General features: G+C 43.8%; 1 protein-coding gene across 1 annotated transcript; it reads right to left on the reverse strand.

Moving 5' to 3' along the window:
• Nucleotides 1-1,049: 1,049 nt before the first annotated feature.
• On the reverse strand, nt 1,050-22,698 carry LOC129201485 (NADH-cytochrome b5 reductase 3). Its single transcript, XM_054812867.1, has 9 exons — nt 22,634-22,698; nt 17,813-17,944; nt 13,400-13,472; nt 10,787-10,893; nt 9,306-9,435; nt 7,544-7,627; nt 7,301-7,386; nt 4,974-5,073; nt 1,050-3,379 (listed from the first exon to the last, which is right to left on the reverse strand). The coding sequence occupies exons 1-9, from the start codon at nt 22,652-22,654 to the stop codon at nt 3,207-3,209; spliced, it is 906 nt and encodes a 301-aa protein (XP_054668842.1). The 5' UTR covers nt 22,655-22,698; the 3' UTR covers nt 1,050-3,206.
• Nucleotides 22,699-26,104: the final 3,406 nt, after the last annotated feature.

Here is a 26,104-nt window from a genome sequence, read left to right on the forward strand (position 1 = left end):
GAGCACAGGGAAGTGTAGCTCAGGGAAGAAATGCTATCAGAAGAGGAAACTGCAGCACTGCTGCTGTGGGCTGGTTAGCTTGGCCAGGTAGGTCTTCACAACAAGAAAAAAGAGCAGAACGCCTCACCCCACCCTTTTAAAGAAACCCCTCTCCTGCCCTTCCTCCCTGGGTGCTCCATCACCAGTGCACCCCTACTTTCTCTTCCCTCTCCCACACCCTGGGAGGATAAAACCTCCCGCTCTCTGCTGCACAGACATTTCCCTTCCACTGCTGCAAGGACACTTGTTTCTATGGTTAGCTCGGCACGGGACATTGCTTGATAGCATCCACCATAAGGGAACAGTAGCAACAGAACTGATTTGTTAGAAGCCGTGCACTTGCAGGAATTTGCTGCAACAAGCTGCCTGTGCAGCGTTCAAGTGCCTTGAATGACTAAAGTACACAGAACCCCCCTCAGTCACACAGGCAGTGGGGAAGCCAGGAGAGGTGAGGACTTGCTTAGGGCAAGCAGTCGTTTCACCACAGGCACCCCAGAGCCGCTCGCAGCTCTGACCCCTGTGGCTGTGACAGGGCTAACACCCGCACGGATCAGCAGGCCCACAGCTGGGACTGCTGTGGCACCACGAGAGGTGCAGGCTCAAGACCCAGCTACAGCAGTGAGATTAAGGAATGGCTCAATTCTTACCTCCTTCCTCTCAGAGCCTCTGTTGCAGCAGGAGCAGTACCAGAGGAAGATGCCTGCCGTATGCAAGCAGTGTTAAGTGAAGGGGGTAAAGGTGAAGCAGCAGAAGCTCTTTCGATCCTCTTTCTCTCAGGAAACCTTCCACAAAATGCCTTTCACGCAGGAGGTTGATGTTTCCCCAGCTGCTTTGTAACACGGTGGTTAGCACATCTTGTCAGAAAACTGGAGAAATACTTGTATTTTCTGTGAGACAGATTAATTGGTTCAAGGAAGAAAAAAAAAAAAAGATGCAAAACCAACTTTTATGACTGACTTGTTTAAATGCTATAGCACAGGACCATCAAGCAAAAGGGACTGTGACACAGATTTGTTTCAGTAAATTATATAAAATCCCTCTTTTTATTAAAAGAGCCTCATGTTCACAAGGAAGATGTACAAAATAAAGGTAAAAAGAGGACAATGGAGTGTTAGGGAGAAAACCAGAGACAGTTTACTCCTTGACTCGGCATCCAAATACAGAAGTTTTCACCAAACTCAAACAAAAGAGAGAGAAAAGCACTTGGGTAAACAAATCTAACAGGCTTTTGTTTTGAACCTTCACTTTATAGTGTTTGACAATTATAGTTTGTCTCTTACAAGGTTGAAGATGATGTGCTCAGTAACACACAGGTGATTCACCTGCAAGATACTTTATTTCGTACACAGATGTGAAAAAAGCCAGTAATTGAATAAGCAGAGTAATACAAAATAGTTAATGCATAACCAGCTAGTTATTTTTTTTACAAGAAAACCTCATTAAATACAATAATGAAAAAAATCTATGCTTATCCCACAGTGATATAAACCAGCAGCAATATAATTTCTGTCTTATTTCTGCTTTTTGTCTCCTAAAAAAGGGACTGAAACTTACTTGAGTATTATTTAACTTTGGAGCACAGTACAAGTTTCAGAAGCGCACGTCAAAAATTCAAGACTTCAGAGGCAAGCGTCTAATTAATAAAATTAATAACAGTACTATCCATTAGAGATTCCTTACATTAACTGTAGGATCTTTTTTCTCCTTCTAATTCATACTGAAAATTAACCTTTTAAGTGCACAGTACCCATCTGTTGTACAGACACAAAAGAAAACATGGCAAACTATAATCTCAAATACCTACCCGTATCTTTAAAAGAGTGGTATTATAAATTGACACTTGTAGCTAACTCACATCCACATTACCTCATATATGACTAAACATCCTTTTGGTCACTCTGATTCCATCACCAGAAGAAGATTTTTAGTTTCCTAGATTCCTTGCAGGACAGCTCTAATCTCAGCAGCATCTCTGTTGTTTAGAAGCAGAAGGTTCGGCACACAAGATGCCTTAAGTTTACTAAAGGCTAGGTAAAAGGCTGCTGTAAAAAAATTATATTAACAAAAATAAAAATCAGAGCTATAGTAAAACAGTTGTAGATTCAGTGAGACATTTGAATTTGCTGTCAGTTTGGTGACTTAAGGCTGTTCCCATGCATCCTTACCAAGCAAAACCGCATCCCAAAACCCACCCTGGCAATGAAACCTGAGCTCCCTGTGTTCCAAATCCATCTCTGGGAAACAAGAAACTAAAACTAGATCCAGTTTTCACCCAGCATTTTTTTCACTACACAGGACATGCAGAACAACTGCTTTCGTAGTCCTCTGGCACCATCTGCTACTTAAAAGTAAATCCAAAAGTATTTTCTTTTCAGTATTCCACGCACATACAAGCAAAAAATTCCAGCCATTTGTGGAACAGTGCACAAAGCTGCCTGCCTTCTGTAGTTTTTTTCATTGCCCAAGGATGAGAACTGGGACCAGCTGGAGAAGTGTTTGCATTTAAGAGAGGCTGTTCCAAAATACAAAGGAAACAAATTTTGTATTGCTGTCTGCCTCTCTGTTTCAATTAACAAGGCAGCTTGAACAACTTCAGTCAAAAATGGTTAATTGTCATCCTTCAACTGAACAAGCATCTTGAAGCTTCCAACGTTGCAAAGATTATGCATACAAGGCAAACACTCCTGGCCTTCATACTGTAAAAGGTCTGTAAGGGTTAAAATTTGGCATAAGCAAGGTGAATAATCCAGCACATTCTATATATTTCCATACTTCATACCAAATAAAATACTGGGTATGCACAGTGTTAGGAAGTAGGATATTACTGCCATTTTATTATAATGCTAAGATAAAGTGTAAATGAGTGCTTACTGCCCTGAGCAGCTACACTGTCCTCCCCTGAGATGGAGTATACAACATAGCTGAGCAGTAGGCATCGCTACCTTTCCACAATACAGCTGTTTCTGTGCAACATACAGTACGGTTTTAGTAACAGTTGGGCTTAAGTGTCTTACTTGCCAGAGATTCAGGGAAAAAAAAAAAAAGTATTTTTAATGTAAATGTAGCTTCCCAGCACTGTGCATCAGCCATCTCTGCAACTTTGTCCTGTTCCCCATTAAATGTTTTTTCTTCCCTTCAACACAAGATCACTGAATTATCAGTCGTCTTTAGAAGGAGAACCTCATGTCCTTGGTGTAGCCCAGTTTGTCCAGGTTGGGAATGCAAGCATACTGGATCATTGGAGGAGGTCCACACATGAGGATCAGAACATCGTTTTGAGGTGGGGGCAGGTGGTCTCTGATCATCTCTTGGTTCACAAATCCTTGGCTGTAATCCCAATCTGTTAAAAAAAAAAAAGCAGGGGAATGAGGAAAAAAGGAGGCAAAGATAGATCCAAGTCACTTTAGAATGAAGTGTGGGGGTTTGGGGTTTTTTTAGTAACATTCTGGACTGTAGCATTTGTACCTTCCACTTGTGTGAGCATCCTCAACAGTTACGCTACATGGAAAAACTGCCACCTCTGCTTTTAAGATGCAAAACTGATGTATGGAGAAAACAAGGGCTAACTTTTAATACAACTTGCTAAAAGCCTCAAAGAAATCTCAAGCAGAGCTGTGAACAGAATGCGAATCTTCTCAGGTCCACCACTGTGAAATAACAACATCCATCCTCCTTACTTGTTTATAAGTTCACTAGGGCAAATGTAGCTGATGAAGTTGTTCCCGGTTGGAACACTCACGGTGCTCATCAGTTAATACTGGGATTCAGGTTTACCCATCGCATCCCCAGCCCTGGATGCAAAAAGCTACTGACCCAAACCTTTGGGCACAGTAAGACTGACACATTTTTCTCACAGATTATAGAAAATATAATCTCACAGATTATACAAAAATTTCCAGTTTTGGTCCATTTTCGTATATGGTAGTGAAAGGCTGCAGAACAGTGTTGAGGGGGGTCTAAGGAGGAACTTCCATCGCAACTGCTAAGATCAGTTCACAATTCACAAATATCAAAGAAAAGGAGTGTTTAGAAATTCCAGGAGAGCACTAATTGCAGAAATGAACATGACAGCAACAGACTGTGTGGGGACTGCACCTCGCCCTACCAGAGGTCTATGCTTGGTCACAAGGTAAGAGAAAGTGTATGGCTTCTCCTCCTCTGCTCCAAACTACCACTGAATAGGTGTGTCAATCTATCCTGAGGTGGGCGGGCATGACGAGGAATGGTAAGAAAGGAAAACAACACGGAATGACACGGAAAATATTTAGCTTTTTCACAACAGCAGTAACTATTTAGTCTTTTCTTCCTCAAACTTGCATAGCTGAGGGAGGCACATTCAGCTAGCTCATCCTCTCCCCTAGACCAGCCAACTGTATCACATTATCTTTAAAACTGGACTGCACCAAGCTGGAACAGTGTTTTCACTGAGAAACATTGTTAATACAAAGGCAATTCCATTGCCTAGGAAGAAGATCAGCTACCATGAACTGCAGGACAGTTACAGCTAGGTTGGAGTCTGCACTTGGGCACATCTCCATGAGATACAGTGCCTCTGACACTCCCACCGCAGCGGCCTTGCTGCATGCTCTCCACATGAGATGGTAAGACAACGTGTTGTATTTATGTCTGTGGGGAAAGGGAAAGGAAGGTCACCTTGGATCAGAGTAAATAATGGTAAATGTTCAGGTGTGGGAGGAACACTGCACTGCCATTCGCCTGAGGTGAGCTGCATAGCTTTGGAAACACTGCCCAATTACATCTGAGTTTCTGTGCATCACAGTGTAAAGAATGATGCTACTGGATGCATTCAGACAGAACTCATTAAGCAAGAAAGAAGCCCAGAAATATGTATATGATGTAGCATGTCTCCTGTCAAACACATGCATTAATACTCATAACTTAAGCTTCAGTGGAAGCAGTATGTTAGATCTTACTTTCAGGTGCTCTGTCCAGTGTGTACCAAAACTTAAAGCGACCGGGATTCTGAACCTGGATCTCCTCTAGCTCAGAACGTAACAGGATATCCTTCTCAGTCTGCAGGATAAGGAAAACAATGATTACGCACTGCATTTGAGTACAGCCCTCAGATGACCATGGAGCGTTAGCTAGTCTTTAGCTCTGTGAGATGGAACAAATTATTGAACTCTGTTTTACAGGCTGAAGAGAGCAAACGCTAGTTACTTCCATGACTACCCCACTGCAGAGCTAATAAAAAGGTTCACAACTTCCCCAAATCCTGACCATGCAACGCCTTCCCCCTAAAAAACAAAGCAAAACCTGTATCAAAACATAGAACCTTCACTTCTTCAGAGAATTAGTGGTAGCATCAGAAGAGTAAAGCCCTCTTTTAGCACTCCTATTACAAAAGCAACTTTCATCAAGAACTAACATCTCCCCCTCCATACTGTGCCATTCAGTCAGGAAAACGCAGTTTTTCACCTTTGCCACTTCAAATTTCATCAGCACTGCCATATGGAGATTGCTTGGTTTTTAAACAGAATGTGGAACGACAAATAACCAAAAGGGTATCAAGTTCTGATTGGAACAACACATGTTACCCAGGGTATCAAGTTCTGCTCCTCCCTGATGCAATCACCAAAGGCCAAAAGAAAGTCTTATTCCCGTAACAGCAGCTGCAGTTTGGGAAGGAGGGAAAAGGGTAGAGACTAAAAGTGGCACCATCCTTTGCAGCCTTAATAATTTGGCACTGAGGACACCACTATGCCTGTAACTGTGGGGGTAAGGAGGAATGTGCCAGCGACTATTGCCGAGAAGGTGCCTATTTCTGGATCTGCAGTTGCATGTGCTCCTGAAAGGCTGCTACTGGGTCTGAGCAACTCAAAACATGCTAATCAGAAACACAGTATGATCCCACGTACGTTGTCATCTGTAATCCAACACAGCTCTTTCAGGAGGGCCAAAACAAAAGATCAGCAAAACACACATTAAAAAATATTTTTAAATATTTTTAAATATTAAGTATTAGAAAACATCTAGTCTGCAGGCTTTTCTGACTGACCATTCGTCATGAGGCTGCTTTATATTTGTGCGGTTACTGGATACAAGGACTCTTTAAAGCCAAGGACTGATGTTTACACAGGCTGTAGCTAATACACGGGCAACTGTTCGCCAAGTCCTCCCTGCAAGAAGCAGTAGGTTTTCAAGAAGCTCTGTATTAGTCACTCTGAATTACTCATAGCAAATCCTATCCTTCCTGCCTTGATACCAACTACTTTATGCCAACTCCAGCTGCTGCAGCCACACCAGCCAGCGCCAGAGGGCACCGGCAGGGCTCTGAGGGAGCTCTTATTGTAATAAACCACAGGGCATCTGTTGGCACTGGGATCACAGCTTCTGGATAGAAAAACCTTGGTTTATAATTCAGATATGGTACAGAGGAAATGAGCACACACTGAATATCAGAGGAGAGAGGAATGATAGAGGAGAGCCTGAAGAAGCTAAAAACACAGGCATGAAGTGAGGTTCACCACAAATAATGCCTCATAATCCAGAAACAAATCTTCATTACAATGGAGAAATTTAAAAGCAAAAGGATTAACACCAGAAGAATGTCAGGCAAAGAAGGGGCGTTGCAGTTCAGCAGCACACCACCATTTGGGTTGCCTGGTCATCCAAGAAATCTCTATCGCAAGGATTCCATGGATGAGAGATCTTCCCTTTGTCCAGCACAGCAGTATGATACACCTCAAAGAGCAAAAGAAATGCATGAAGAACTGATAGAAGGAATGGAAATGAAAGGTGACAACCATGCAGAATCACAGCTCCATAGCTGAAAGAGCTGCTGGAGACCAATGTTAATTTTAGTCTCACCTAAGGTGTTCTCAAACAGAAAGATCCCACATACAAACCCTGCTTCGAAGCTGGGGAGCTACAATTGCTGAAGGAGGCAGATGTCCACCTCTTTCATGTTTCCTCCAAGAAAGACAGCCCTGAAAGTCTGCCCAAAACATTAACAACTTGCACAAAGGAATGCAAAGTTTTAAAACATCTATAAACTGGATTAGAAACAGTGCAATGAGACACAGGAAAGCAAGTGTTAGCTGGGAGGAAAGCGGCATTTCCGTAGTAACACTAAAAAAACCCAGTTCATTATAGTGCTTTTATATGGGAAGTTTTCAAATTTCAGTTCACTTCTCAGCATTTGCATTTCTGCAAGGCTTTCTCAACAAGAATTTCATTTGCTGAGTGGAGTTCTGTTAGTTAAGTAAAACTTTATAAACAGAAAAAAGGACAGAATTACCTGATTAGCAAACAGCAGCTGACAAATGGTAGGGTCATCTTTGTCTTTTATGATTGCTCGAATGATCTGCAGCATAGGTGTTATCCCTGAAAAAGAAAGGCAGGTCAATGATGCAAGAATGCAAAGGAGCAAAAGAAAGTTCAAGTGAGCACGAGAGAAAATATGAACAAACATATTTTGTATATTTTGTATATCTATCTACCAGCCATGAGAAGCCAAGGATGAATCTTTATATATACGTACCAGTCCCACCTGCAATCAGCCCCACATACTTCACTTTCTTAGTAACTGCTTCAGCTTTCTTTTCAGGCCGAATAGCAAACTCACCTGAAAAAGAGAGAGAGAGAGAGAGAGATGGAAAACAGTGGCGAAAGCATGAAAGAGGGACTATGATGCCTTCTCAGCATGTTCAGCTAATTGACTTTGTTTTAGCCCTGTCACCCTTCCCCCTCCATAAAGCAGGAGCAGGAAACAGACAAAGGTGAAGATGTCACGAATTAAATCCTGAAAGACTGAGATTGTAAGACATGCGATGATAACATCAGACACTGACATGGGTTATTACTTACTCCTGACTACAGCATCAAGCCATCACTACCTGTATTTCTATTTGCTCGTGCCCCATACCCCCAGTGATATTCAGAAGCCCAGATTCTGGAAACAGTTCTACGCAAAGGAATTAATCTCTCAGAGAGTTTATTTACCCCACACAGATTATTTCAAGGGAAAACTGGAAACATGCAGTGTGTATTTTTTTGTATATTTATCTCCTCTTTTTGAGCTGATTTGCCAGTTTCAGCCAAATCTGACAGAGAGTTCGAAATTGCCCAAAATGTTTTATTTGTTGTATTCACATCTCTCTTCATCCAGGACAACATGAACACAACCTACAAAGCTCTGGAAAACCACGTGTCTGAGTTCTGCTGCTCACAAAACTGCCAGAAGGTTTTTGTGACACCTTGTGGCTGGACTATGCCAAAGTGAGGTACCTTATATTGGCATAAAAGCACTTCCTACTGATAAAGTTCATTTTCACTTGGGAAATTAGCATTGGACAGTGCAAAAACGAAGTGTTTTTATCAGTGCATAAACTATGTCCATATAGGCAGGGAGAGAATTCCCTTCTTTGAGAACAGTATCAATAAAAAGCACTTCTATAGTCATATAACAATCCCCCTCACGATGGCTGTTGACTTAAAACACTAGCCATTTCTTTTGTGCAGAGATGCTAGTAACAGAAAAGAATCCCTGTGTCTAGTGGGAAAGGGTAAGTATATTGAGAGTATCAGCCCAAATAATAAATAGAGGTGATAGCTAAGGTTCAGTTCATGCAGTATGTGCAATCAAAATGTAGCCACAGAGATTCTGTCCCTCTGCTCTGGTGAGACCCCACCTGCTCTGCATCCAGCTATGGAGTCCTCAGTACAGGAAAAACATGGACGTGCTGGAGCGGGTCCAGAAGAGGGCCACAAAAATTATCAGAGGCTGGAGCACTTCTCCTACGAAGACAGGCTGAGAGAGTTGGGGTAGTTCAGCCTCGAGAAGAGACGGCTCTGGGGAGACCTTATTGTGGCCTTCCAGTACTTAAAGGGAACTTATAAGAAAGATGGGGACAGATTGTTATCAGGGCCTGTTGCGACAGGACAAGGGGTAATGGTTTTAAACTAAAAGAGGGTACATTTAGACTAGATATAAGGAAGAAATTTTGTTAGAATGAGGGTGGTGAAACACGGGAACAGGTTGCCCAGGCAGGTGGTAGATGCCCCATCCCTGAAAACATCCAAGGTCAGGTTGGACTGGGCAACCTGATCTAGTCAAAGATGTCCCTGCTCATTGCAGGGGGGTTGGACTACATGGCTAAAGGTCCCTTCCAACCCAAACTATTCTATGATTAGAAGATTTGAACCCGGCTGGAAAAAAACTGTGACCAATATTACTACTACTTCATAATGTTTGTTCTGTATCGTTTGCTCTGGATAAATTATATCTTCTGAGTCAGCCTTGCCTTTTCCCTTGTAGACAAGAAGGCCACTTGGTCCTCTGAAGTCAATAGTATCCCCTATTTTCAGGCTGTCTAAGTATTGAGACATCTTCCCTCCATCAGGAAACTTCGGATGGACACCTCTTAAGTAGACCTGTTAAAAACAACAACGAAGCAATTAATCTAGCAACTCTAAGATGAGCACTTGTCCTTCAAATATTTAGGTACCCATATTCTTTATGCAAAGAACACAATTACTACATAAAGAAATACTAGGAATGCAGATTTGACTGACAATAAAAGAGAAGCACCAAGTTTTCTGAAAAAGATTAAAATGCCATTCTTGCCCCAATTTTGATCAGACTGAACAGACTGGCAATTTCTCTGTTGTATTTCTGTAACATAAAAAATATCTCTAAATAATCAACATGATTTACACCCAAGTTCAAAAGGGAAAAAAAAGCCTCTGTGATTTCAAACAGAAAAACTTCTGAGAAAGATCCCTGACAGCTCAATTGCAAAGCGATACATACCCAAACCTTCTTCTTAGGATGCCAACTGTTGGCACCTCAAAGTTAGAGTAACAAAAAAAGTGGATACCAACTGACTGAATATTCAACTGTTCACCAACTGGTATCAGTGGGTGTAGTTATATTGCTGGAATTGTGCTGTGTTTTTTGGGTTTAAATTACACAGGTGTGAAAGAATTCAAGCTGAGACTAGCTACACTTTTACAAGAACAGCATCATTTGCGTGCATGGAGAGACACACTGGGAAGAAGGAGTCTTGTGAAGCATTTATATCTGAGTCAAAGATTTATGCTTTTCCCTTGTCATGTCTTCAGTGTGCAATGCCACGCTCATGAAGATAAGTCATAAGTCATTCACATCTAGTTTCACAATAAATGAATAAAATGTTATTAGTTGTATAGAAGAAAAAAACTTAAGAGTAAAATTCTGTAAGGAAATCCAGTGCAGATATTCAGGTTTTAAATTCCTGTCAGCTTTAAATATATTTGCTTAGTCTAGCTACCAAGAGACAAAATGAAAGTACATTATCACAAGATTCAAAATCATGTTCTTGCCAATTAAATCAGTCATTCAGACTGTCTGGATCAGTAATGATAATGATCACTGCTCTTAATGATCATAATGACCATATTAAATTAGCTTCAGAAGAAGCTGATAGTTCAGGTAAGGTTAATTCCTTATTTCAGAAGGATTAAAAAAAGGGTGTGAACATCTACGGGTCTACACAGATTTTGAAAAATTGCAGTATGCAAATACAGAAAATGATGCAGCATCTCATGAGACACACTGAGTAAAGAAGCGCTTGCAAAATGCCATATGGATTGTAGGTAACTGTGGGTCACTTGTTACAATAGTGGAAGTCTGCAGTGGCACATACCTGAACAGAAGCCAGCACATCAGACTTCAGAGAGCACTGCAAGTGTAAAGGTGGGCTCAGAGGCTGCCCAGCCTGGTAAAAGAGCGTGATGTTCTCACCTTGACAACAAGATCCACAAAGCCCTTGTCATCATCACTGGAAACTGGAGTGTAAGGTCTAACAACCAGAGCTCCATCAATTCGTGCAGACAGGTAGATATGCTGTCCTGTACACAGGGAAGAAAAAATGCAGTTTGCTTTCAAAAGATTTTTCTTTCAGTGGATGTAGTGAGTTGGCATGGACTGCAAACAGAGTCTCAAAGTTCTCCTAACTACCTTGTTTTGGGGCACCACTTTTTCCTCTCTCATTTTCCTGACAGTGTAACACCTTGCCAGAGTTGTTAACCATGCACAGATTCTACCTGGAAGGGCTGACAACTCCGCTGCTAACCGTATGTGTCAATCGTGTCTGTTCTGATAGCTTCATGCATTTACATTTACCAAAGCCCTGACTGCATGTCTTGCAAAGATGTGCTATGTCTCTCCTGAACAGACAAGCAAAAAGGAAAAAGGAGGAGAAAACTGTCAAGTGCTGTTCACACTTCTTTATTAACGTGTTAGTTATAAACTGTTATACTTTAGTTATAACTGTTCTTACTTTGACCACAGATCACTCGTCTACCAGGAGGTCTTCTAGCTGCAGTTGATAAGGCTGCCTAGATATAAAGCAACTTTCTAAGCCAGCTATTCCTCCAGCTTAACATTTGAATGTAGCAATCATGTTTCAGTGTCACACATTTGCTGAACTCTCCACAATAGTTTCAGTTCTCAATGTCTATGTTTTTGATGAAAAAAACCCTAAAATTAACTCCTTTGAAAGGTTTTCCTATGAAATTCCAACATCGTGAAGAAACCCAAGTGAATAATACCTAGGGGTTATTTGGTTTTCATTATTTTACCACCACTAGGTCAACAGAACCTACTGTCTCTTAAGATGAATGCAGCTCTCCAAAGACAGCGCAGATTCTCTGGCTGTTACGCAAACACAAGGAGGGGATTTTACTGGGAGCTGGTTCGTCAAGCCAGAGGGCCAGTGAGGCAAACCAGTGGATGAATGAAGATGTGCTACCTGGTGACCTGGGTACCGAGCAACCATAAGTGACTTGAAGCTGCACAGATACAAGGGTGACTCAAATGACCCTCTCAGCAAAGCCTATCCACATCTGGTAGCATGCATGTTTCCTGCTAGGGAAGACCTGAAGGGAGCTACAGCAGCAGCCTCCCATTCCTCCTCCAGACAAAGGGTGGCCTCACCACCCCCTCCTCCAGGAACAGACCCATGGTGCCCACTGTGGACTATGAACCCGGAAAGATGGGACTGCTGTTGGGGCATGCCTCACAAGAATTGGTACAAATCCAAAAAAGGTGCTCCTCCCAAAGAGAAAACATGCCTTATGCTCTTACTTGTTAGAGCTTTATCCCACCCTGACAGGACAGCAGCTGCTGGTAGCCTCTACATGGGGCCATACACAATCCCACTCTCCCTCAGCGTGAATCACAATTTTTCCTGTAACACTCCAACTGGTGGGAAAAGCGAAATGCTGGTGCTGGACTAAACACGCAGAGTGCACGCCAGTATCTGTCCCACGGCTGCCAAGCCAGCTGCTCCCAGTTGCTTTTACCACCTTCACCAGCTTTCAGCTCTCTTAGCTTCCCAAGCGTCACCCAGTAAACAACTCCCTCAGTTACCCACAGATTTGCCCGTGCAGAGCACCTTTGGGAGCACAACTGTGCTGCTCCTGGGACTGTGCAGGGCCAGGCAGGCACCTTCTCAGGCTGTGCTGGAACAATTTGCTAATTTGCCCTGATCTTGCTAAAACACTGGAGAAAGTTGTGGCATCCAGTAGGCCAAATTCACCCCAGATGGCTTCCTTTCTGTTAGCATGTAGGACAAGAACAATTACAGGGGAGAGACAGCTCACTCCTCAATGGTCATTATGGGCAACAGAGGGAAACTAGCTTTGCCCTCATAGCTACTTATCAGGACCATGAGAATAATACATCCCAAACAAGAGGGAACCTAAACACAATGGACTGTAATGCTGGAAAGGTGCTGAGGACTACCACGAAGCACCTCTGATCCACAGATCATTGCAACAGGTTGTTAAAGCAGAAATCCCCATTAAACATAAGTCACAATTAAATGTTCTTTATATAAGCAGTAGGAAACAATAGCACTAAGCTATTACAGAAGGCAACACGCCACATGGCAAGGCCTAAGGAAACATCAACCCCATGCTGATTAAGAAGTTCCAGGAGACTGGCTGCAAATTCAGAAGCGAGGAGATCATCCTGTAAACCCCATGTGTTAGAGGAGAAGTAGCTGTAAGCGCTGCCTCGGGGGATGGAAAGGGACCAAAGAGATCAAGCGCCACGAGAATAACACACAACGGAAAATCAAGACTGGAAAAATACAAGTAAAGACCAACGTTTGTTTCTACTGTCTTCACAGGAACAAGCTGGATGTACATTCTTTGTAAGTACACAAGATTTCAGACCCTGCAGATGACTCACAACATGAGGATAATCTTGCAAAGCTCTAAATACCAGCTCAAGCCACGTGGACAGTGTTTGAAATTCAACAGTTTAAAATGTAAGGAAAAAATCCCCACAAAATCTCTTACGGTATAATTAACAATGCTTGGATTCTCAGTAAGGAAAGACAGAACGTACCTACAGGGAGACCCAGAACATGATCTATGGAAGGGAGAGCAAAACGAAATCTTCTTGTGTCATGACTAACTTCCTGAAAGACAAAAACAGAAAGAACAATCAGCTATGTTGTTGGGATTTAATAATTGTAATTTCCTTTGTAAAATTAATACACTAGTCTGGCTTCCTGCAGGATTAAATATTTGGAGGAGAGCAGAACCATAACTGAAATTTTTGCATAATGCAAGTACCTCTTGCATTATGCATAATACAATGCCTCTGAACATGGTAATCCTGTAGAGGTCAATTTTTCATTTAAACTCCCTGAAAACTTAACTTTATCTCAAAATATTTTAGAAGTAATACAGACAAATGCAGAAAGACAAATGCAAATACTGTTTTGATTGATTTCTAAATGTGAATACCAAAACTTAATAAGATACTTATATGCAGATTAAGACTAAATGATAACTTTCTAAATAGTATGAACATTTACATTGCCTTCTGCGAAAAGGCCACAAGATAAAAATTAATCAGTTCTTCAATTCTCATTTGAAGTTTAAATAAGGAGTTCAAGGCCAAAATGAATTTGATTTTGATGTCTCAAAATCAGGTGAATTAATCATTTCAATGTAGAAGATGATTTCAGAAGACACTAGTGGAGGTCAAGAAGATTATGAAGCAGCAGCCTGGTCCCCTTTGCTATGCTAAGAGCCTTAAAAATATTTTCCCCATAAAAATTGCATTAATTCTTACTTAAAATTGAAAAGAGCACTCTATTTAGATAAGACCTTTATGATAATGTTATGACAATTTATGCAGTCCAGCTGGGATACTTATTCTAATCTTTGACTAGGAAAGTCATACCTTGAATAAAATTTTGTTAATAAGTAAATAAAATGTTATTTCTTATACTAAAGTTCCATCTCTTAAAAATCAGGTCACATTCATGGGATTGAAAAAGACAGCAAAAAAAGACAAAAAGAAACAGCACACAGTCTAATGCCTCCTCCAATTATTTTCTTTTTTTAAAGCCCTATGGGACATAATATCCCTTCTAGAGAAAATTTCATAAACATCCTATAAAATATTGTAATCCTTTATTTTTTTGTTTTTAAAGTAACCAATGGAGACAGATTTCTTTCTCATCACAGTTCATCTAGTCTTCACTTACGAGTTCTGCTCGTGCTGATGAAATTTTCTTCACAATAAATCATTTTAAGGTAAATGCTGAAGAAAGAAGGAAACTGAGTGGCAGACTAAAGAGGGCTTCTCTGTACTTATGTCTATTCAGGAACAGTAACTTCCATTGAAAATCCCACTAACAAGACAGCTGATGCGAACTTAACACTGCTGCTCCCGCACTGACTGCTTCTGTTTCTGTATGAAAATTTCAGGACCAGCTTCAATACTTCAAAGCTGGATTCTGTCAATAATCCTTTATTTTGAGATGCCGTCTTTAATAGCATGCAGAAAGAACAAAGTTCCCAGTTAATCACTCATCAATTAAAGTCAAGATAGCTTAGCCAAAGGTATCACAAGTATTTTGGTGCATCACAGAAAACAACTGTGAGAAACACTAAAAGGCTCAAGAAATTCCTAGTACCTAGATCAGCATGCCTATGCCTTGTCTCTGTTACGTGGCCAAGACACTGAGCATGCCATTCAGCAAATCATTAGTCAAGATTAAAGACAGCCTTGAAACAGGATGCAGAAGGCATTTCCAGCATGGGGTCATCTCCACTGCATTCCCCAATGACATCATTTGTCATTGCCCTAAGCACCTGGAAACTCTTGGCCTCCAGCTACCAGCACACATTTCTCTTTCAGGTTGCTGAGTTTTCCACATCCACAACGGCAAATGCAAAGCTGAAGAACAGTTTTTGCAGACTCGTGCTTTGCTGAAGCCACTGAAAGGCAACAATTGAATTATTCTTACCATTACAAAAAACCCCTGAGGTTGTGGGCTTTTAAAACTAAATTAGCACATCTAACTATATTATGACAGTTTTTTCCTATGCTAAACAGGAGGAAGCAGCCTTGTGACCCCTCTTTCTCTGTTCAACAGATGGGAGCTATGGCATACTCAATTTGGGCAGATATTAACGTTTCAGCTGGTGGGGAAAAGGCAGACAGTGGGCAGAGGAAGAAAGGCTTCTGGTTGCAACAGCTCAACAAAATAGTATATTTGATTTCCAGCTTTCATGCACAAAGATCTAAGCTGCATTAAAAGATACATATATGTCAAACTAGGCATTCTCTAGACCAGTGCTTTTCAAACACCTAAAAACTGTTTCTACATAACTGTGGAATCCTTCTGAAATTTCACATATGTGTATTGCAGTACGAAGCCCAGTACATGCAACTCAGTTTTCCATTGCAATCACCAGTTCGTTTTCTTTAGCTGGAAATTGGTCTAAGCAGTTCCTGCCACTTCCTTTCCTGGTCAAGCTTCTTGTTCCTTTGCTTGGGCCATAGTACACCAAGAAAAGTTTCTGCAAGGCCATACTCTCAACTATATCATCAAAATACGTCAGGTTAAAAATTACAACCCCCCAAAACAGGGAGTTCATTTGTTCATTTTTTGTTTCAAACATAAATCATTTTGGTGCTCTGCTGAAGGTACCAATAGCTTCATAGTCACAAAAAGGGAATGATAAATACCAACATGGGAACAGTTGAAACTTTAAAAACATGACGGTCTTCAGCTAGGCTGGGCAAGCAAAAGGAGCAACACTACAAGGTAAAAGCAGCTTACTGAAATTCCTCTTGCAATGGAAGGTAAACTCTAGCCAACCACACAGATGTAGGCTCCATAACCACACTGAGCACCACGATTCTCTTCCCAAGTTAAAATGGTTTTGTGTAATGACAGGTGGTTTCAGATTGAAGTTCTCATCTACTTCAAATTTAATAGCTTGTAAAATACAAACTGAAGCATGTCAGAAACACTCTGACTAATTTCATCTTTCCCAGACAGGTGTATATGGCAATGTTGAGAAGTTTAGTACCAAAAATCAGAGTGTTCGCACCAGATTTTTGGCAGGATGTTAGAAACTACTAGCACTTATTGTACCAAGTTATTATTTTTCAAAATTAACTTCTGTTCCCAGGGCACGTTTCCCATTTAGGCAAAAAATTAAAAACATTCATCAGTCAAACATTCTCAGTTGATCAAGGTACCACATGCAGCAGCATTTGACCTGGTTATATAAGGACTGGTCCTCCCTCCCAAGATTAAAAAAAAGCATACAAAAATAACAACAAACTGCTACAGCACAAACCTGCAAGTATATTGATTCTCAGAAGCATGTGCAGTGCCTCAAGCTTCCCTCCCCTCCTGCAGGTCAGGCAGACTGTACCTGCAACCATGTACTACAGACCTCATGAGAAAGTGGGGAGTATATAATAATAGCATTGTTGCAGTACACATGGAAAACAAATTCAGTAAGTACACATGGGAAATAAATTCAGTAATGCCACCCAGCCCAAGCCACGGGGAAGCTTTCAGTTCCCATGAAACCAGGATTCAGAATGACAGTAATCGTTTTCTTTGACAGACAGAACAAATGAAAGCCAAGCTGTCAGCGCACTCTCTATACCTCAAACAAAGCTCTGTTCCAGTCCAAAGTCCTTTTCATCAAAACTCGTCTGATAACCTTCTGCTTAGCTCATTGACTTAAAAAGTCAACACTAAAAATATCTTCAGGTGTGACTTCACACCTGAAAATCCAAGATTTCTATCTCATGCTTTTGATGGTGAGTTTATCCAAGGGAAATCTGGACTTTTCACCTTTTGTGGCTTTAGTCACCTTCCCACAAGTTGAGTTACCAAATTCTGATAGCAAGATCCACCCCAAAAGGGTCACGACTTTCCTCTGAAAATCCGGTTGAGCAGCCTGGGAGGTACAGAATGGCTTCTACTTTTAACAGAGAGAAAGAGAACCTGAGACAGCTCAGGTGCTGTCAGGACTACATCATTTAAACACCCTTCTTCCTGTAACAGATTAGAGTACATAAATCTAGTAAAAGGAATCACTATCAACACAGTCCTGACAACTACTACGCTGAATGCTACTGACCATGAAAAAACTGCCTGCTCTGCCTGACAGCATGACTTCCATCTCATAGCTAGTCTAGTAGTGCAGAGTTTAGGAATTTTCTTCTGATGTACTCCATGACATGAGACACACGTGACAGAAACTACGAGTTTGGTCATTTCCAAAGCAGCGTTCTCCACTCTAACTTGCTTGGAAACAACCTGCCTGCAAAACTGCAGAACTCAGTTATACTAGGCAAGGCACATTTATAAATAAGTCCTTTCCTTAAAATACAAATATTTGCACTGCTGCAACAGTACCCAAGATTTAAGAAGCTACAAGCATTTCACAGTATCCATGGAGATGTCACGCTCAGCACTGTAAATGCACTTACCTCCTTATCAACCAGCCTTAATGCATACTTCACTTCAGGATCCTTCAGAGTAATTGCAGGACGGGGATTCTTGAAAAGCCTCAGGATGGTGGTGTAGATTAGCCATATTGGGTATGTCACAACCCGACTCAACTGCAGCAATACAGAAAGAGTGTTAGAGACGTGTACATAACAAGAGAAAGTTATTTTGGTGAGAAGGAATATGGTAGCATGACATGACAATTTTTATTAAAAAACACCAGCCAATGTAACACACAGATTTGCTTTATGAATACCTGGTGTTACTCCTACGTTGAGGCACTTGGCACACTGGCAGAGGGTTGCCAAACCCAGCAGCTCAACAGAAGGAAGGATGCCACAGCTCCATGTCCCCAGGTCCAGCCATTAGCAAGGCTGCGCATGTATGTCCAGCAGGCACGCACACAGACACGCGTACACAACACATGCCCAAATACACACGTGGCTGGCCACACTGATCAACACAGACAGACGCTCACACAAACAGCACTGATGGCCTCATCCTGTTCCCCTCCCTGATCGATCAGGATGAAGGTCCATTAGTGGGAAATAACATATACACACACGTGTATAAGGTGGATCCACCAGCAGCTGGCTTAGTCTTTGCAGCCACTGTCCCCGGACTGCAGTCTCCCCAGCTGCTGACATGTGGACGTATGAGCCGCTGTTGCACAGAACCCTTCACACACCATCACATACGTTGTGGGGCCCTGAGTAATTGTGGGTCTCACGCTCAACCACAGAATCCACTCTCTCTCTGGCAGCTGGCCTGGACCCTGGCCCCTCCAGCAGCCAGTACCTTTGGTGGCCTCACCCTCAGAGATGCACACACACCTGGCCCCCAGGGCACCTCACCTACTTGCCAGCTAGTCCACCTTGATCTTTGCTAACCATCGCACACTCACACTGGGTGCTGGCACCACAGACACACAAGCCCTCCGACCCACGGTCTGGCTCCAGGCACTAGCGCCTACACCTCCACATAGACAAGTGCATGCAGAACAGCATCCCTTCCCCGGTAAAGCAGCTACGGCATTTAATGAGGACACAGGACAGACTGTGCTGACTGGTTGCAGGACGCAGCCAGACAAGGGTAGAGATCAGACCTGTTTACACAGGGTCAGCCCTTTTTATCCCTCTATTTTCCACACATTTGTTCCTCCCCAAACGTCCTCAATCCCTGCCTTTGGTTCCTCCCCTAAATGTCCCACAATCCCCAAATGCTGTTCCCCTGCATCCCAAGCCTGCAAGGGGAGCCAGCTTCCCACTGACACGTTCAGACAGGCATCAGCCCTGGCCCACAGGGCAATGGCTCGCCCAGAAAGCTCTGGGAAGGGCTGGGGCTCATTTCTCTGAGTGAGTTACTGAGGCTCCCCCATCTGCCAGTGTCTCTGTGCCCCTTTGTTGTACATGTGTGTGGAGATAAGCCTTCATGAGTAGGCTGCTCTCTTATGACAGGCCTAGGAGTAGCCGGGTCAGGGTATCACTCAGGTTCCCCACCCACCGTTGTGAATCTGCACCCCTTGGTGCACACATGCGCAGACAGGATCCTCAACCACATCACCTAATGCACACCACTGCTTTGGGCCTTTTATATCACAGCACTTGGAGGCAGACAGAGATGTGGTCATGTAGCCTGCTACAGGGATGAGCTTCACCCCCAGGCTGAAACCCCACAAGGTGGGAGCAGGTTATGGCCCCACACCACCCTCTCCATCCCCGACACCACGCACGGGCTGCCTAGCCAGGAGAGACTGAGTGGCCACACCAGCCCAGGAAAGCACAGAAGAGACCATGCTGCTGCAACTACAGCTGTGCAGACAAGATGGGAGGAAGATGTCACCTCCCCAGCCCAGTGCCAGACGCCTCAGGCACTTGGTGGGTCTACAGGGTTGAAGATGGGTCACCTGCAGGCTACAAGCACAGAGCCTGCCAGGACCATGCCTTCATTTCTAGTGCCTATTCCCAGGGACAGTCCTGTTCTTGTGAGGTTAGATAAGCACTACAACAGCCTACAAAATCACCTGTGTAGGTAGGCTTGGTCCTAACTTAGGACAGGAGAATAAACTGAACAAGTACTTATAAAAATCCTCTCCAACTCTGGAATTTGTTATTCAATGCTTTAACAGAGGAAAAGGGAAAAGCATGACCATAGAGATAAAAAAAAAAGTAGTACTCAGATTGCCTGCAATGCACTTACTAATTTTTGGAAGAGGTCAAACTCCTGCCTAGCTAGCTTTCATTTTATTTTAAAGGGACCTGACCAGGATTTTATAATCGTATTTCCATGAGTGTGACAGTTCTCAGGAGACTATAAAAAAAGTCCTACATTATTATTACTAAAACTGTGACAAGTGTAAAATTAAAAAGAAGGGACAGCACAAACTCTCTTCTTAAGATGCTGCTGTACAGGTTTAGAATCTATCAATGCTGGGTACAGCTTGAAGGCACACCATGCCATAAACAAACACTGCATTTTTCACTTGTATTTGAAAATACTGAAATAGCTCCACACAGATTGTTTCTGAAGAAGCTGCAGTTTACAGGAATGTCATTCCTTAATTCCCACAGATCCACCAGATTACTGCAGCTCCGAGAACTTTTGTTACTGAGTCACAAAAAAAGGGGGGAGGGAGGAGAGTTGTTTAAGAAAGTGACAGAGCAGCAAATAAACTCCCTAACGAGAACTGCAACAGGTGAATGAGAACTGGTGGAGACAGCAAGCTGAATCTGCAGCAGCTGTTTCAAATAAGACATTAATATGTGAAAATAAACTAGTTTCATTTACAGATGTGGCTATCTAAAATGGACCAAAAAAAGTACAGTTCTGGTCTAGCAAAGCTGCTGTTGAAAATGGGAATTCAAAACCTTAGGCTCAGTCTCAACTGCAACACTAATGTATGTCAGTAACAGATGATCAGGAATGCAGGAGGAGAGCGGAGCTCAAAATATCATCTCTGCGAGTCAGCTTCTCCACCCGTGTGGAGAGATAAATGTTTTCTCCCATCTTTGCAAATCATTTTTGGGTCATCACATGTCAAGTGAAAACTACCACAGCTGTTCAAGAAGTCAGATTAACACACTCTTTCCCCAAATGTGCATAATCATCACTTTTTGAAGCAACGCACCACATCAGAGTCCATTGGAACAGAATGCAGTTTAATTTTGACAAATACTTTTAACACAGTGTTAGCCTCTTGGAAGGCAATTTGTTACTTATGGTCAATTAGTGCAAAAGCCTCATGGGATTTAGCCTGGAAAGAGCGAGCACACCCACTAATTCAGATAGCTTTTTTAGCTCCTGACTCAGAAGGTATCAGCTGGTAGGCAGAAAAAAAAGAACTGAAGGCTGAATGATTACAAAAAAGTTATCCTTGCTAAGAAATACATTCTCAGGGTTAAAAGTGATCTATATACTCTTACCACAGGGTATATCAAGATACTCATGTAGATAACTCCAGTGCAACCATAGAAGCTGCATCAGATCTACAGCAACAGAGGGAGCAACTGGCTGACCATAAAGCCAGGAATCACTAAATGAAGACCTGGTGACTCATAGTTTCCAGGCAAACAAATCTTTGCTAACAGAGATCACAAAATAAGTAACTGTGCAGGAATTTTTATTAATGGAAACAGATCTCTGTGGGATAAAAAAAAAAAGCCCAAGGGGGAAGCCATGGCATGGAGATCACCATCTCTTTCCACTAGGATGTGTTGAGCAAAACACAGTTCAACAGGCAACCTTACAGCAGGACGCTCCATCACCAAACCAACTGCCCTACAAACACACAAATCAAATGCTTCTTTGGCAAGAAAAACCTTGTGCCCACAGTTCCAATCCCATCCCCCACTTCCTCATTCAAACCTTATTTTTAAGTGATCTTAGTTAAAGACTGTTTTCATCTGGTTTTGAAGATAATGAGAGGATCAAGAGACAGGCATTTCTTTACTTCTGCAGCTTTAGCATCTGCCTCATCCTCTTCTCTTTAAGTAACCTAATAAGCAGCTGTACCCAAAATAGCTTATGTTGCATCCACCTCCGTCCTGCTCGTTTCACAAACTGAGCCAGAAATGGTTGAGTAGGTGCACCAGAAGAAAGAAACGATGTGTCAGGCAGCTGCCGGAAAGAGGGTAACGATGCATGCTACAGATAATAGCACTGCAAACCCACCGCTCGGCAGACATGATCCCAAAAGAGCTCTCCACTGCAACAGCAGCTGCCAGACTGGTGGCTTTAAAGCTGTCAGCATGGACATTGAAAAAAATATTCAGGGAACCGAGAGAATAAAAAGAAAAACACACACACCACAGCAGCTAATACAGGCATCATTACCCACGCACAAGAACCATGGGTGTCCACACTGGCACACACGTCCCAGCCTGGATCAGCCACGAGAAGATCCCTGAGCCACCGCATCGATGTGGGGGACATACGCAGCTCCCAACACAGGCACCTGTTTTCCCTCCCGGATGATGGGTACACGGCAGGGGAGGCAGCCTCGGGCACCTCGCGACACCGCCCAACGGCCCCAGCTCTGCTCAGGCATCCAGAGACGGCCCGCCCCGGGACCTCTGGGACAGGCAGCAGCGGCCGCGCCTCACCCGTCACCCGCGGCCAGGCCTCAGGGCCTCAGCTCGCTCAGGGCCTTGGCAGGAGGAATGGGGGAGAGGCAGAAAGCAGTGCCACGGCAGCCGGGACCCCAACCGCCCGATGCTGGGAGGCGTGGGGCCTGCTTCCCGCCTACTATCCCCCCGCCCCGAGGCCCGGCCACCCTCCGCCACCCGGGGGTCGGACACACTCACCGTGCTGAGCTGCGCCCCCATCGCTGCCCCTGCCAGAAGCGAATGCACCACCCCCCTGCCCCGCCCAGCCCAGCCCCACGACGTCACACCGCGCCCCGCCAATCAGCGCCAAACCGCTACCGCTCCCTGGCGGCCGCCAGTCGGTTACCTCCTCCGCGCGCGGGCACGCGACCCGTCACACCCAGGCGGCGCCCTCCGAGGCCGCGGGGTGCGGAGCGGTCGCCAGGGGGCGGCCGATCCCCGCTGAGGCGCCCGGGGCAGCGGCCACTGCAGCCGGGGCCGGGGCGGAGGTCAGGGGCTGGGCGCTGGGCCCCTTGCCCGGCGGGGCCCGCTTCCCACTGCGGAGTTGGGGGGAGGAGGGGAGCGGGATGGGAGAGGCGCTGCCCCCGTTGCTTCGGCTAGTGCGCCCCTGGCCGGTGGCTGTGGGGAACCGCGGGCCCTGATACCGCGGCCCTGAAGCGGCGCTGCTCGAAATGGCCGCGAGTCGCGGCTGCCCGGAGGCGGGCTGGCAGGACGGCACCTCCCAGTGCCTGCACAAATCGCAGCGGGAGGCGTGGAAATGGCACAAGAAACAAAACCCTGCAGTCATGGGTTTCATCGCTCTGCGTGGCGTGTTTACCTGCTGCGCCGCTCCACGCCCACGCAGAACAGACACAAGCGTGGTTTTTAGTAGTGCCACCACTTCGTGAGTGCCACCACTTTCTTCACTGTCTTACCGTACCGCCCTTTTGCCCTTTCTTAACCGCATAAATAATGATGGGGGAAAGCAAGGATAATAAAATTATAATCGAAGCTGTACTATCTTTTCAAGATAAGAAGAGGGTAACTTACGTTTGTCAACACCACGATTCATTATTATATAAAATAAACTTCTCAAGCCTTAACTTCCCCTGCTTGTACTGCTTCAGAGCCAACACCTGCATGCAACCCAGAGTAAGGAGAAAAGTGCCCATGTGCCTGGATGTGCCCAGCGCTGGCACTTCTGAATCCTTCTGGGAATCCGTCTCATCCAGGCCGGTGATGGCCAACAGCCAGATTCATTAATGGCAATGCTTATCTGAAAAGCACAAGAACTGAGCTGTGGAATGAGGGAGGATGTTTCAGCCAGACTGCCTGAAATTTTGGTTTACATCAATGCGTGCAAATTAATGACTAATAAGCAAATGCATCTTGTCTCTGTGCTGAACATCAGACATTCCAAAGCTCTTTAATTAATATGTCCTAACTTGCAGTAAACAGGCCTCAATGATTCCTAGACACAGTTTCTCTTTACAAAATCAAGGAAAGGTGTGTAATATTAAGATTTAAAAAAACAATTAAAAAAATCTTTCCTCCCTGAGCCCCTCAGCTCACTCAGGGGTACTAAGCCACCCTTATCCCCAAGCATGTGATTTCTCCCAGCCTCTGTGTTTGCTGTCTGTGCAAGCAGCTAATCAGCCGTGAGAACATTCATAAGTCAGCCATGGTTTACCTATTAAACCAGGAATTAGCACTGGTAAATAAAGGCAGGTTAACAGACCAAACTAAAGGTAAGCAGGCCACGTCACTGCATGGTCTAGGTAAAGACAGTAAGCTGCAGGAATGAAATTATTTATTCTTGGCATTTCCATGACAAAAACATGCCTGGCTGCATAATCCTCTTACTTTTCTCTTTGAGGATAGCTGCTGCACCAGAAACTCCCGAATAAGTGGAGGGTTTATTTTATAACACCATTGGCTAGAGAGAAGGACTTCAGGATTGAGACACTGATGCTTAGGAAACTGGGGAGATAACTAAGAGACAGGCTGGGCACAGGGACCGTGGAGCTTGGTGGGAGACAATCTGTCAGGTGAGGCTCCATCTTGAGAATGAATGCTTAGGGAAGAGCAGAGATATCATAGTCCCTGCTCCCTGCTGTCAGTGAGCTCTGGCCTGGCTAGGTCACTGCTTTTCAGTGCTGGTCAGCTTGTAGAGACTTGGCGGCAATAGCCAAAGCTCCCATGGAAATGTCCAGCAAACTCAGTTTCTCAGAAACTTTCATCTTCCCTATACCCACACACAAAAGGTAACCCAAAGGCCTGCTCTGGCTTCTCCAAGGAAAGGACTGAGCCTGCTGTAAATCTGCACAGTGTTCTAGCTGACAGCTTTTTACTCAGTTTCCCTGAGTGAGCCTGTCCAGTACAAATGTGTCCTTCGTGCATGTGTGAGCACTGGCCGCTTTGGTCTGGAGGTTTGTAAAGCTCAGTGTTCTCACTCATCCCCTCTAGATCCACCAAGAGGTTTAATTTAACTCCGAATGAGCCCTTTTCCTCTTCAGAGAAGTTTAGGCACCTGACTAGAGGTGACAAACCACTTGTCCATTGGCCACCACAGTTAAAAAGTGAAATAGTTAATCCAGAAATGCAGAGAGGTGCCTGCATGCTCTAGAAACAGGCCTTATTCACAGTGTCTCCTTGATCCTTGACTTTAGCAAAGGTCAGCATCTGATGCTTGAGGTGGCAGTTTTGTTAGGCAGAGCGTCTTCCGCAAGCCTGTTGCCCCATTCCTTTGGAAATGCTGTTCACATGTGAGCGAAACAGCGCCAAATACTCTCCCCGTTCGCTTGTGCCAGAATGGAGAGCAGGGGAAGCCTGACCTCAGCTCCTGCAGAACAAACGTATGCTGCCCTGTACAATGGGTTTGACAAAGCATTGCCTGATCTCTTCAGCAGAGAAAGCCAATCCACGGTGTTAGCAAGGCCGCTCTCTGGATGCTCAGGTTTTCTTACTGCCTGCGTTAGACTTGGAAACGACCCAGATTCTGCGCTGATCTCATTTGCCTTTGATCAGCGCTTCGTTTCTGTTGGCAAACACTACCTTTCACACTCTTTGGGATCCTTATGTTTTTCTGAGCTCAACAGCTAAATCATAGGACAGAAGTTTTACAACAGATTTAAGTACATGTTTAGTTATGAAATTGCTCATGATGCTGCTGATCTGACCTGTAATTTTATCAAAGATTAACTTAAATCCGCTGACTCCAGCGATGATGCTGCTTGTAAATGGAAATTCCCTGGGTTTGCATCTAGGCTCTTTCTGCTAATGTGCAAAAAGGAGTTGCAACTTTGTTATGGACAGAATATGCCCAATGGCTTTTGTATTTTAAATGAAAAGCCTAGGAAAAGACTTCCTGCATTCAGTTCCTGATAAACGCAGACACTGTATGTTTGTGACTTATCTTGCTTACCCAGAACTGCAATAAATAGTAACAAAAAATGGTAAAGAAAAAATTCTGTTAAGAATATTCAACTTTGAGATACGTTAATTTCCCCTACCGGTGTCAGAAGGAAGCTTCACTTTTAAGTGAGCTAGCTGCATGTCCTGTCCCCTATGCAATTCCATGTGGCAGGCATCCTCATTACCTGCAGCTTTGTATGGCTCCAACATGATTCTTTGAAGAGGTACATGGACCAGAGGTGCAGAACCATTTCTATAAATAGGAGCCTAATATCA

Source organism: Grus americana, chromosome 1, assembly GCF_028858705.1.
Source record: "Grus americana isolate bGruAme1 chromosome 1, bGruAme1.mat, whole genome shotgun sequence".
Classification (NCBI taxonomy): Eukaryota; Metazoa; Chordata; class Aves; order Gruiformes; family Gruidae; genus Grus; species Grus americana.